Here is a 13,944-nt window from a genome sequence, read left to right as displayed (position 1 = left end):
CTTTATCATTTAGCTAGTAGGTTTCTCTAAGGTTAAGTATATTCTAGCTTTCATCCTTAATATAAGCGCTAGTTGAATAATTTAAGTAGATTAAGAAAATTAGTTAAGCTAGTTATTTGTAATAAATATGTGTTATGTTTCCTAACATGTGCAATTACTACAAGGACTACCTTGAGAAAAAAAATACAAATATAAGAGACAAAGCGGTTTGAAATCTTATATTTCTTTCGTCTTTAATATAAGACCTAATTGTTGAGTTGATTTTGATCCTAAATATAAGATTTAGTTCTCATATTTATTAATTTTTCCTAAGTTACCCTATGAATACTCTATCAACCATAATCAAATAAAATAGAAAGGGAAGGTAGTAAAGAAGATGATTATGGTGTTAGAAAAAACATGTCATATTTCTTATAATTAACTAACTTACCTAACTTCCTTAATTTAATCAAATTAGTTAAATATGTTTTATATTAAGAACCGGAAGAGTATTTAGGATCAATTAAAATGTCAAACAAACTGTTATATTAAGTGCAATAAATGGTATTACAATTCACAAGTAACTGAAAAGGCCACGGATAGTTGAACACAACAGTACATTACAATATGTGTTGACATTGTCGTATTAAAACCTAATTCAAGTTTCCCAGTCAAATCGGCTGCCCAATCTCATAACTGGTTTAGTCAAAAGTTTTTGATTAGTTAACCAGGTCGAATTTTATAATTCCCCCTTTGTTGAATATGAAACACTACTTTCAGTCTTTCTTAGTTGACTAATTTAAAAAGATTAAAAAAATTATTTAAATTAGTTAATTGTAATAAATAAGTGTTGACTTTCCTATAATACTCTTGCTAATCATGTGTATTAGCTAAAATTACCATTTCATAAAATCATTAATATGTGTAAATACTACAAAAACTATTTTAGAAAAAATAGATAAACATGAAAGATAAAGTAGATTGAAGTTTTATATTTAGAACTAAATTAAAAGTTTAATTTGCTCTTATATTAAGAAGGTAACATGTAACATCATTTTGAGGTTAAAAAAAAAAAGTAATTTGTCATATTTTAACTGTTTTGTTAAATGATGAGTAATTTATATATGAATATTTTATTTAGTTATGAATTAATTTTTTTATTTATGCATTTTTTTATATATTTCTATTACACTATATTATTTGAATCATAACTAGGTTAACTTCAATTGAATTATGCACAATTAAATCACTCATATTTAAATCATTGTCTCAACCAGTTCATAGTTGGTCAGCACATTATTGACATCTCTTTGGTTGGTTAGTTATATACGTTGATTATTTGTAGAACTCAAGATAATGTATAACCAAATCATGATTTTTTTGGTCAACTAATTAGCTCAAAGCACCCATCATATAGACAAAATGATAAAGTTAAGATATAAATTTGTTCCGAAAGTTTTTAGTTAGAATACTAGGTATTCAAAAATTTTCTTACACTCAATACTACCTCAAAAACTTCAAATCATACCAATACGCCACTTACAATTAAAAAACTAATGTTGTATGATTTTAAATTTTTGGAACAATATTAATTATTAAACTCAAAAAAGTTTTGGGTATCCAATATTTTGAATGAAAACTTCTGAATCAAATTTACATCTCAACCCTGTAAAGATATCTTTTCTATCCTCTTTAAGGCGTCACCTTCCATTTAGTTTATTTTATTGTATTGCGCAATGCCCGTTTGATATCTTCATATAAATATGTGTGTGTGTGTGTATAAAAGTCTTATCATTATTCTTCCAAAATGGCTTGATTGACATGAGATGATGTTGTTGGGCCAAGTTATATGGTCGTGCATTCTAGATTGGACTTTTCTTTTTGGACTGAATTCTAAATTGGACTTATTGGACCTTTAACCTAGTTCAAAGAGCCGATACTAACTTCTTCTTGTTTATTAAAAAAAAAAAATTGTCATTTTCAGGGTTAACGCTCTACTCTATAAAATAATTAATTAATTTTAGATATCAATGTTATAAAATTCACGGGAATTTATTATCATCTTGAAAAAAACAAAAGAAAAAATGGTGCGGATACTAATTATAACTTTCTATCCCAACCTTATACAATTTGGTTTTTTTAATCCTCAAGAACAATATTTTAAAGGGAAAAAGACAATAAAATACCTTAAAAGACAAATCAGTGTGAGTGAATTTCAAAATCCCAATTCAAACCCTTAATATTATTTTAAAATTTTTAAATCTTATAAAATTACATGAATACCCTTTATTATTTTTTTCCCAAATATTGCCACCTCAACACCCCTAGCTAGTTTCCAGTTACCAGAGCTCTAGCACTGACAACCCTACTAGTGGGCTTCTGTCGCCGGAACTCTGGTGATTGATCGCCAGAGCTCTGTTGACTATTCTTTTTTATATATTAATTATTCTTTTTTAGCTATTAACTGTATTTGTTTTTAAAACTTTGATAATTACTTTTGTTTACCTATTAATCACTTTAATGTTTTTTATTTGGGATTTTAAAATTCACCCACCCTAATTTGTCTTTTAATATTTTTAAAGATATTTTGGTGTCTTTTTTTTATATTTTAAAGGGTTAATTAATCTGTAAGTCCTTATAGTTTTAACGAATTTTGAATCAGGTCCCTATAGTTTTTTTTCTTTTTATCAGGTCCTTATACTTTTATCTTTTTTTAATTAGGTCCTTGTATTTATTTTTCTTTTAATTAAGTCCTTATAATTTCACTAAATTTTTAATCAGGTCCATGTAGTTTTAATTTTTATTTATTAATTAAATATAAGCTTAATTAAATAGATTAATACTGAAATATAAAATATTAATAATTAAATTAAATTAATAATTATGTAATAAAAAAGTAATAGAATTAATTAATTCAGGAAAATTTTTTAGAACAATTAATTTTTTGCTGAAAAAATTAAAATCATTATAATAATTCAATATCTTTAGAATATTATTGTTTATAAACTAATATTAAATAATATATACTCTTTTATGTTTATATAATAGTACTATTAGAATTTATAAAATAAAGAATAAAAAATTCAGGAACTTAATTAAAAATAAGGTGAACTTATAAGGACTTGATAAAAAGAAAAATAAATACAAGGACCTAATTAAAAAAAAGTGAAAGTATAAGGACCTGATAAAAAGAAAAAAAATTATAAGGATCTGATTCAAAATTAGTTGAAACTATAAGGAGCTGCGGATTAATTATCCCTATTTTAAATTGAGTATAGTTCTTTAAAATCTAATAACAATATTTTAAATTGAGTCCTAAAAATTTATAAAGATATTTATAGGTATCAGGTAGATACAATAGCAGCAAAATCCAAGAACAATAATTCTCAAGAACAATAAAAAGAAAATACACTCCAAGTTGCATCAAAATCCAAGATCTACATTTTCGTTCACTATATCATAACCTTAATAAACTAAACATAGACGTCAAGAACAACTTATATAGACTTTTCACCCAACATCCATCAAGTTCTAGTTGATATCTTCATCTACATTTTGATAAAAGCATAAAATGGCTTACTTATGTCAACACTAAAGTTTCAATGATTTCCAATCGTTGAAGTGGACAATACAAACATATTGTCCCTGTTACTAATCCAAACATTTTCCATCCTCCCTCCCGATCCACAAACATAGTACAATCTCCTATCTTTATTATAAAACTTGCTTTACTATTTAAGGTACATGGTAGCAAATGATTTGTTAAAAGAAAGGAAACTATAAGAATCATTTTTTGAACTCACATACCTTGTTTCAAAATGGTTTCCGGTGATTTTTCACTGTCTCGGCAGCAATGGCGGCAGCTAAGTGCCTTTTCGACTTAGGCTTAAGGGTGGGGTTTATGGTGGTAGGATTGTTTAGGCTAGGAGTGGATTTTGACCATGTTTTAGTGTTTTGGTTTTTATTTCAAACTTTCCGTTGAGTTTTCTTATTATTCAATCAAACATAAATACTTCTGCCCAAAAAAAAAAAGATAAATTAGTTAATTATAATAAATAAGATATGAGAGTTCAAATACTTCTATATCATATTACATTATATGTCATTTTATAAATTAAATAAATAAATTAGTGAGTGAAGGTGCCTTCATATGATGCTTTGCCCACTTGTGATGCGGTTAATGAAAGCCCCACCTCTATTACAGCTTGGCCTCCGTCCCTTTGATGAGTTATCTTCATAAGCGCTTCAAGCTGCTGAAATTTACAATTTTAAATAGTAAATCTTAGCTGAGAGGGACTTCGCATCAATTGCATCAATATAGACATTCTCATGAAGCAAACTTTTTTTTTACCTCTGGGGAGGAAACGCTTTGTTGTGGGACATTCCTTTATTTCTCACTATTTTTAAGTTTACTGCCCTTAATCATCTTTCAAGTTAGCATCAACAATCACTTGCACCCAAAAGTGATTTACCAAAACTCGTTTGTAATCACGCAAACACGCTTCAAAAACACTTGCCACATGATTCGAGACAAAATTTTTACAAATTACCTCATATTCTTAATATAAGAATTAGTTGATTAATTTAAATAGATTAAAAAAATTATTTAAGTTAATTATTTATAATAAATATGTGTTGTTTTTTTCTAAAATATTCTACCTTATGTATAACTATTACGGAACTATTTCAAAAATAAAAAAATATCATAAATAAAATATATTAAAGTCTTATATTTAGAATTAAATTGAACATCGAAAGTAATGTTACTTTGTCTTACGTTTTTTTTTTTTAAAATTCTATCACCATTTACAATTATTAGCTTCTACTAATGTAATTTGGCAAATTGTTTTCTCATTCTCATACCTGTCCTCATAAACCTTTGTTGCCATCACTTCTTCATAGTGAGAGTCTGAGAAAAATTTTAGAATTCTGAGTACACTTTGACCTTTTATTATTTACTCAATGTTTCCATCCTATTTTTTTCCTTAAGTAATTATTTGTTTTCTATTATTCAAAAAAAAAATTATTAGATTTGTGAGATGAACTTTAAGCTGTGTTTGTTACGAGATTTTTGAAGGAGAGAAGAGCCTCTTCTCATTTGGTAGGTACATTTAAGGAAGGAAGGAGAGTTGCTTCTTCCCTCTTTTGCTGGTAAAAAGAGAGGAGGGGTTCTCATCTTTTTTTTTTTTTCCCCTCTTTAAATCTCTTCTTTAAAAGTGAGATTTTTTTTTAAAAAATGAGAAATAAAATTTTATATTTTAAAATTAACTTGAATAAAACATTTTTATTTCTTTCTTATCCTTTTGATTTGTAATGTGGAAGATATATTGGCTAGTGCATTTTTTTTCATGTGAATCTTTTTATTTTGAAAATGTGAATATTTAATTTAATTGCAACTTAGATTGGTAAACAAATTCAATGTACATTTTTAATTTGTTTTTTAAAGAAAGTTAGATCAATTAAAAATATTATTATTATTATCATTTTGAACAAAACTAGTATATAATTTATGATTTTAATTTTATGCACGTTTAAAATTTTTTTTATTAAATTTATTGAAATACATTTTATATATTATCTAAACCCTAAAATCCCTCTTCCTTCCTCCTCCTCCCACTTCCCCCTCTATGCCTTCTCTTTTCTTGCCACTCTCTCCTTTTCTGCTTCTCCCTTTCCTTTTAGTAACATCTCTTTCTTTCCCTCCTCGTTGTTAAGCTAAACACGATGTAAGCGATTATAATAAGTATCCATGATAATTTTAAGAAAAATGTAACTAAACATGAAAAAAATAATAACTCAATTTTACATTTATAATCAAATTAAATATTCAACTTAACAAACAATAATTCACCATTTTTATTAAGAAAAAAAACTTTTAATACCTATACCAAAGACCAAGAAAGTACTTATTATTAAGCATTCAACATGCATCAAGTAACCCCACGCTTGCATTTTCTAATTTCTTGCTTATAATGACTTTTAAACAGCATTTTCACTCATAGTTTACAAAATCAAAAAAAATTCTATCAACATTTCTGATTTCAAACATAACGGAACGGTAAGGAGATTCCTTAACAAAAACATCAAGATCATCACAAGTTAAAGAACGAACTCGTATCAAAACCCAGACTAACACTTTCTTTTATTTCATATTATATTACCCTCTTGTTAGGTAGATTCAAACGAAAACCTCAAGAACAGTACAAAAGAACAAAATCCAGATTCATGTGATCTTCTTCCTTAATTCTTACGCTGAAGCCTTCGTAGCCTTCACATCTTCTCCAGAAGCCGCTTGATCCTCAGCAATGTTAATCACTTTAGGTTGCCTCTTCGTCTCTTCTTTGTGCTTCGGCACAACAATTCTCAGAACCCCATCTTCAATTCTCGCTCTGATCTGATCCAAATCTGCATTCCCAGGCATTCTGAACTGTCTCCAGAACTTCCCATTGGTCCTTTCAGCTCTGTGCCATTTCTCGCCCTCCACTTCGCCCTCCTCCTTCCTCTCCCCGCTTATCCTCACCACTCTGTTCTCCTCCACCTCGATCTTCACGTCCTCCTTCTTCATCCCCGGAATGTCCACCGCGATCACGTGCTCGGTCGGCGTCTCCTTCCAATCGGCACGTGCGAGAGCCAGGGGAGTCTCAAGGTTTCGAGGAATGTTCAGCGGAGATTGCTCCAGGATTCTGAACGGATCGTCCGATGGGAACATTGTGTCCCACAGGCTTCTCGTGTAGGGAATTAGGGCTTCGCCGGTATGGAAGAGAAGAAACATTGATGCTATAATCAGGAAGAAAGTTGAAATCGGAATTTTCGAAGCCATTGCTGGGTGGTAGTTTTTCACGTACGCGAGAGCAGAACAGATTTTGATGCAGAAGAAGTTGCGATGTTGTTGATGATATCCGCACAACGAAGATGAGCGGCGAAGAAGGCGTTCTTATATAGTAGCAGGAGTGGGCGTCTGGAATTTTCTTGAGATTTTCCGAGAAAAGGAGCGAAACAGAGACGTCTAGGACTGTCTAGAGAGAGAAGCTGGAGTTTCGGTGTTGGAATGTTCCGGAAAATGCTAAAAATAGATTGTTAGTCTGGTGCTTGATACACGCGCTACTCCGGACGAAGAAAAAACAAAATAAAATAAAAACTACATAATTATTAAAAAAAATCGAAATTAATATTTATTTATTGAATTTTTTAATTCCAAATAAAATTATTTTAAAAAAGAAACAAAATTATGAACTAATTAAAGTTCATTAATTAATCACCAACTTGTATTATTACAGTTAATAAATAATAAAGGCTAATCTCTTATTCCAGAGAAATTAGTCTCTCTGACTTAAAAATTAAAAGGTCATATCATATCTAGTGAAAAAATAAAGCAGAACACAGAGGGTCTTAGTGTGATTTTAATTTTGAACAACCAATGCAATGTGACTTATTTGTGGTAATAAATTGCAGTTTTGTGGTGTCCACTATCAATTATATTTACTACATGTTTAAAATTTTTAAATTAAAATTTCATTAATTAGCTGAGTTAGCTAAATCTTTTTTTTCCCCTCCGTCTAAACACTTTGGTATTTTAGATTGTGTTTCGTTCATTATTTTTATATCCCTTTGCTCAAAACTTTTTTATTCTCTCAAAATTGCTTCAGCAACGTTGTTTCCTCTCTTAGTAATTTCTTCTCACACAATGTTAGCACTTTCTTGCTACATATCTTACACAGTTAATTTCCTCTCAAAAAACACTTATTCATCACCTCTTATGGGCACATCAAAGACGAGGAGACCCTATGCTTTATTGTTTTGTCACACTTTTCATAACAATTATTTTGGAACTTCTTAATACTTCTCCCGTCATTAATATAAGTCACTTGTAATATATTTTTACATATCAAGAAATATATTAAATTGATAAAAATTTTCAATTACTCCTATTAATATTTTTTCTTTCCCTCTATTTACTAATCATTCTCATATCTTTCCCTTCTTTCTCTCTTTCCAATGGAAATTAATTAAAAGTAAAATTGAAAAACAATCAATAAATGCACTAGAAGTGATTTACTTCTAGGATTGGAGTGATAGTCTTTTGTCTGTCTAGATCCCTTTCAAAAAAGTGAATTGAGAGTCTACTCTTGCATGTCATTTAATACTCTTTTTGCTTCATAAAGTAAGTGTTTACAATCTGCAACATGGCCAAAAAAAAAAAAGTGTTTACAATTATGCCATGGCAAAATCTTAAATATATATAGATTGTCCCTCCTTACTAAGTTCCGAAAAAACCAAAACCACCACATGCATCCTCACATCATATTGTGTAACATCTTGACTTTTCTTTTTAGTGTAAACTGAGTTCTTGTCTAGTATTTGGGTATGATTTGAGTTGCTTAAGATTTAGAAAACATTGGTATAAGATCGAGAATGAGAGAATTTGAGGAGAGCCATGAGAAAGACTAATTCGGCCCAAAAAGAAAACTCCAAAAAGACTAACTTAAATCGCATATTATTTTCCTAGAGTCACTATACATAACTATAAATAGCAAGATTAGTTTCACCAAAAAAAAAAAAAAGGCTACGTATTTTGACAACTAGTTAAAGGAAAATTATTATCTTCAGCATCTGTATAATGTATACATAAATAAATAGGAAGTCACACTTTTTTATAAACCATAAACAGTGACTCATTTTTTTGGACTTTGCACGGTGGATGAGGCTTACATCTGATTTATATAATCCATTCATATATTAACCTAAAACCTGATTGAGTTAACTTATAGTAATAATAAGTTAGGGAAAATTATCACCTCCAAGATATCTAGCATTAAAGTCTTGAGATTATTTAGAAGAGTACCATCTTGACCAGAAAAGATAGTTGAGGAAGTTGAGGAAGCTCAATGCAGCAAGCAGCCAATAGAACAAATCCAACCTATCTTTGTTTAGATCATTTTCATGAAGCCAGCCACCATTAGAACTGGTACGGGTGATCTTATTCACCAAAGAGACCAAAACTGAGCTCAAGTAAAACCCAAAGGAGTATGAACAATAAGTGATTGAAGTCAAGAATGCCTCCATTCCTCTAATGTTATTGGATTGTTTGTAAAAGAACTCTATGAGTCCCACTGCTGTGAACATCTCAGATAACCCAAAGATCACAAACTGTGGTGTAATCCAAAGAATGGGAAGCTTTTGGTTGAAGTTCACAGCTTGATCTCTTCTCTTCTTCTCCATAAAAGCTGCTGAGATCATGGAGAAAGTCGCTGCAAAGAGGCCAAACCCTATTCTGGTTAATGGGGAGATACCTGAATCATGGCCTGTGAGTTTTCTGGCAAAAGGGACAAAGAAAGCGTCATAGAGAGGGACCAAGACAATGAGGAGCATGTAAGGGATGCTTTGGAGGGAAGCTGGAGGGATCTGGAAGGTTCTAGAAAGATGGGTGTCCATTGAAGATCCTTGTTGAACTGAGAATGTTTGGAGTTGAGCTAGGATTGTGTTGAAGATGATTGTACAAGCAAAGATAGGGATGGTTGAGAGTAATGTCTTCACTTGCTCAACTTGAGTAATGCTGCACAATCTCCATGGAGTTTCCTCTGGAATAGTCTCACCTTGGACTCTGATACATGCCTTGTTCAAAAACCTGAAATAAGAGTAATTTCTAGACAGTTGAGCAGGTTGTGATTTGCGAATGATAATAGAATCCATAGAATTTTATGTAGGGAGAGAGAAATTGAGAGAGGTAGGGCCTGCCTTTATTCCTTGAAGTATGGAAGGGAGATGAAGAATCTTTTCTCCCTGCCTTATACATAGGACCAGAGGAGTATATAGGAGTGGGTTCCGATTCGTGCAATTGCATCTAAAATCTATGAAAGTTGACCCACGTCTTTCTCCTTATAACGCTATATGTTGTTTCAAAATGTTTCATAAGAGTTTTAAATTATGTTTTTCAATTAGTTTACTTTCTAAGTCGTTAAATATTAATTTTCTTAAACATGTCACTCAAAATATTATGAATGAAAATTCTTATAGATAAATGGAAAGAAAGAAAGTCAGTGGAAGTACCTGCACTTATCCGTATGACTCTGACCCTCTCTAGGTGAGTCAGTAGACTGGCCAACACTATTGTTTTGGTCACTATGAACATTTCTCTTTAATATTGCAGCCACAAACACCTGACAGGATTTGGCATTACTTGTATGGTTCAAGATACATCAGATTGTATTTCGAGAATATAATCTACATATTTTCAGATTTCACTAGTTAAATTCTCCATCGAATCTATCCCATACCTCAATTAAACGTCAATTTTTTTAATCCAAACAACACATGGCAGATTTTATACCCACAAGTTACGACAACACCATCGCTCCTAGATTAAATATGTCCCATATATGATCAATAAAAAGACTATTATATATTACTACCTACGGTCTCTAATGTAAGACCCAAACGATTAATTTTAAAAAACTAAAAAAGTTAATAAATTACTTTTAAGTATTTATATTCATCATTTTTCTCTAAAATAATATGTCTCACTCATACATTGGCTTATAATCTAATGATAGAGATCATGTAGCATATGTTATAATTAACTAACTTTCTTAATCTTTCCAAATTAGTTAATTGGGTCTTATATTAAGGATCGGATGTACTAATAAAAATGAGAAGAATATAGAGTCATATGATTCTTCATACTTGAGCAACGGGAGTGAGAATGCTGCCTTGTGGAGTCTTATTCCTATATGACAAAGTCCCACATATCAAGCTAAGTAGCCCCAGCGCCATAGCTGTAGCAGAAACAGCGAAACCAGTGTCCATGCCAGAGTGAGTTTGGACCCAAATAAGAAGGGTTAGGGCAACAAGTTCACCCATTGAGAAGGCAAAATAGGCAAGGTTGAAGTAAGTTGAGAGGCTCTTTAATTGTTGTGAGTTGCGTCGGTTGAATTGGTCTCCTCCATGAGCTATCATATTAGGCTTCACACACCCACTTCCTAATGCCACCATGTATATTGCCAAGAAGAATATTGCAGCTTCCAACCCTTTTGCTTCTTGGCATTCACCATTTAGTATGTTGGAGCATTTGGATGGCTTTAGTTCGGGAAAATGTGCTTGCATTGACAATAATATGAAACCCTATCACGGAGAACCATGTATAAGCAATACACACACATATATAAAAGGAAGGTTTCGTTGAAATGTTTGCAAGGATCTTATAAAAGAGAAATTGTTATGTACTCTTAGAATGTCATTTCATTTGTATTCTCATGTGTAAGAACAATTCATGTCAAATGAATGAATTAGATTCAAATTTAAATAGTCTAATTACATTATGAGATTAAAAGAAATTTTTACCCCTAAACTATTACATGAGGATCACTGATTATGAGTATTCTTTGACTAATAGATAGTAACATTGGTCGTTAACTTCAAGAAAAAAGATATAGGCTAGTTTAGGGTATTTTTGCTCCTAAAGTATTTATGAAAGGGCAATCAACATCATAAAGTTCAATAATGTGGAACGATCGGTACCCCAATTTTATAATTAGGACTGGAGTTAATAGTTATTTGTAAGAAGGAGGGCTTACAAAGAGTTCGAGAAAGCTAAAGATGAGGATGGTCCGAAAACTGCCAAGAAAGGAGTCAGAAAGATAGCCACCGAGGAGAGCCATGAGAAAGATAGTCCCAACGAAGTTGGTTACAATGTTGGCTGATTTTGGGAGAGAGAAACGCATGTCGTTTACCAAATACGTTATCAGATTGTTTCCCACCGCTGCTACTCCCATTATTTCAAATCCTTGAAACCCTGTGTCGTTCCAACTCTTCAATATTAGATACATTGATAAAATTTAATTGATTCATGACTGGATAAAAAAGTAATTAAAAAAATAATCCAAAATTGATTAAAAAAAATGTTATGGTATTCTATGTTATAGTATTCAACCTAATCAACCTAATAAGAAGAGTTACATTGCTATAACATTGTATTCTCTGTATACTATCTCCAACCATAATGCTATAACGTAACTTAATAATATTTTTCCATAATTGATTTAAAAAATTGGGTATAAAAAATGTGACCATTGACAATTTTATAAATTTCTATACTGGCTAGAAAATAACTGTTTCTACACACTGGTTAAGATTATAACTAGTGTACAAAGTCCTTTATTTGCTATGAATGTCATTTGTTTTTTATTCAAAAAAAAAAAACAAGTGTACAAAGCCAATGTTTTCTTTATATTGATTAGTTTTACAATTGGTGTGGAAAATAAAAAAAATTAAAAAGGTATTTTAGTCATTTTTTACACCGGATAGTTTTATGACAAGTGTAAGAAGCATTACAAATAATAATTAAAGAAAACAACACCGCAGTACATGAATCACAATTTTTTACCGTCCATTTTCATTAGAAAGAATACAATAGCTATCCAAGATTTCTAATGTGAAAAAAGGGTTTTTCCAAGTTGCCTATTGTAAAAATTAATTTAATTAGACGTCAGAGAGCAAACCACACTACAAATATTACTTCCTTTGTACTTTTTCTATTTTTTGAGTATATGTATTCCCATTGTTGACCCATTGACACGTAACTTGGTCAAATATTGCATATTATCATATCTGATGCCAATGTGACACTAATGGTCAAACATCATCAACATATCATCAGATTCCACCCATATAAATCTAATAATCTGCCTTTTTCCTCAATTGGAAAAAGCTAGGAGGCTTATTTTCATGTCAGATTTCTCCAATTAAATTAAGGAACACCAATTTGAGGAACAAATTAAATTATTAAATCTCTCCGGAAAAAAATTATCTCATTACTCAATCCCAACTAGATTAACCCTGCGCATTTACACAGACTTTAAGTTGTACATATTATTTATGCAGAAAGAAAAATATGTACACTGATTTGGTAACAAGGTGTACCAAAGGTTAAAGGGAAAAAAATCCACCTTACTTTCTTCAACGGTTGTCACATGCAACCGGTGTGAAAAAAGGATTATTTTCTACACCAGTCAGTGTCACAATTGGTGTAGAAAATAAATAAAGAAATAGCCCCACATCTTATTTATGAAAATGCCACCATTCATACCTTCTGTAGAAATATTTTTTTTCACTGGTGCGCATCATTTGGCATTTATGATTGTATGGCTTCTTATAACAACTTTACACACATACACACATATTTTTATGATGTGTAAAATATACGAACAGTGCCTAAACAATACAACCTATTTCTTAGGTTCGATATTGTTTGCAGTGCATATATTTATCTACTCAAGTAAGAAAAACATCAATATTAATATATTATGAATCTACATTAAATATATTCAATTTGTAAGGATCGATATTATTACCACTTACAAATCATTAAAAGTATGATTCATTTTCTCAGATCATATTCTGTCATTACTAAAAATATAGATTTTTAATGTGACTTTCAGTGACGATAAAAAAAATCCTGCTGAAAGTTAAATTTTAGCGACGACTTTAGAAAGTTACTGCTAAGAATATGTCTTTTGATGGCAATAAAAAAATTGCTGCTAAAAATTAACTTTTAATTGTGATTTCTTTTGTCGCCACTAAAAATCAATTTTTTTAGTATACACATGTGATCTACCTAATCAACTCATAAAAGTTGGCAGTTTTGCTAAAATTCTGGGATTTTTAGTTTAACATCAAATTAAACAATATGCATAAACAAGAACCAGAGACGAAGAAGGTTATGTAGTGAATTAAAAAAGAAGAAGAAGAATCAAATCCAAACAAAAATAAAACAGAAAAAATAATAAAAAAGATCGATAGAGAGATACCAAGAAGAAAAGAAGCAGCTGTCATTCCTCCATGCTTGTTCGGATTGGAAGGTCTTCCTCTCCAATCAACATACCTCTCTGATTCTTCGTCTGTATTTGCATTCTCTCTCCTAATTTCCTCCATTTTCTCTCTCTAAATCTAACTATTTTCTCCCTGTTTTCT

At 30.7% G+C, this 13,944-nt stretch overlaps 1 protein-coding gene and 1 pseudogene across 1 annotated transcript; both read right to left on the bottom strand.

Annotated features, from left to right (window-relative positions):
* Positions 1 to 6,147: 6,147 nt before the first annotated feature.
* On the bottom strand, positions 6,148 to 6,890 carry LOC114759128 (22.7 kDa class IV heat shock protein-like). Its single transcript, XM_028948224.1, has one exon. The coding sequence runs from the start codon at positions 6,797 to 6,799 to the stop codon at positions 6,227 to 6,229; it is 573 nt and encodes a 190-aa protein (XP_028804057.1). The 5' UTR covers positions 6,800 to 6,890; the 3' UTR covers positions 6,148 to 6,226.
* Positions 6,891 to 8,805: 1,915 nt separating this feature from the next.
* On the bottom strand, positions 8,806 to 13,905 carry LOC114759130 (protein NRT1/ PTR FAMILY 4.3-like; annotated as a pseudogene).
* Between the last annotated feature and the right edge of the window lie 39 nt (positions 13,906 to 13,944).

The sequence above is a fragment of the Neltuma alba genome, unplaced genomic scaffold (assembly GCF_004799145.2).
Source record: "Neltuma alba isolate B1F8T4 unplaced genomic scaffold, ASM479914v2 tig00010790_pilon, whole genome shotgun sequence".
NCBI lineage: Eukaryota > Viridiplantae > Streptophyta > Magnoliopsida > Fabales > Fabaceae > Neltuma > Neltuma alba.
This window is presented reverse-complemented; position numbering and strand designations above follow the sequence as displayed.

What these genes read in the sequence shown, in the direction of transcription:
- LOC114759128 (XM_028948224.1), bottom strand. Translation starts at nt 6,799, where the DNA reads ATGGCTTCGAAAATTCCGATTTCAACTTTCTTCCTGATTATAGCATCA.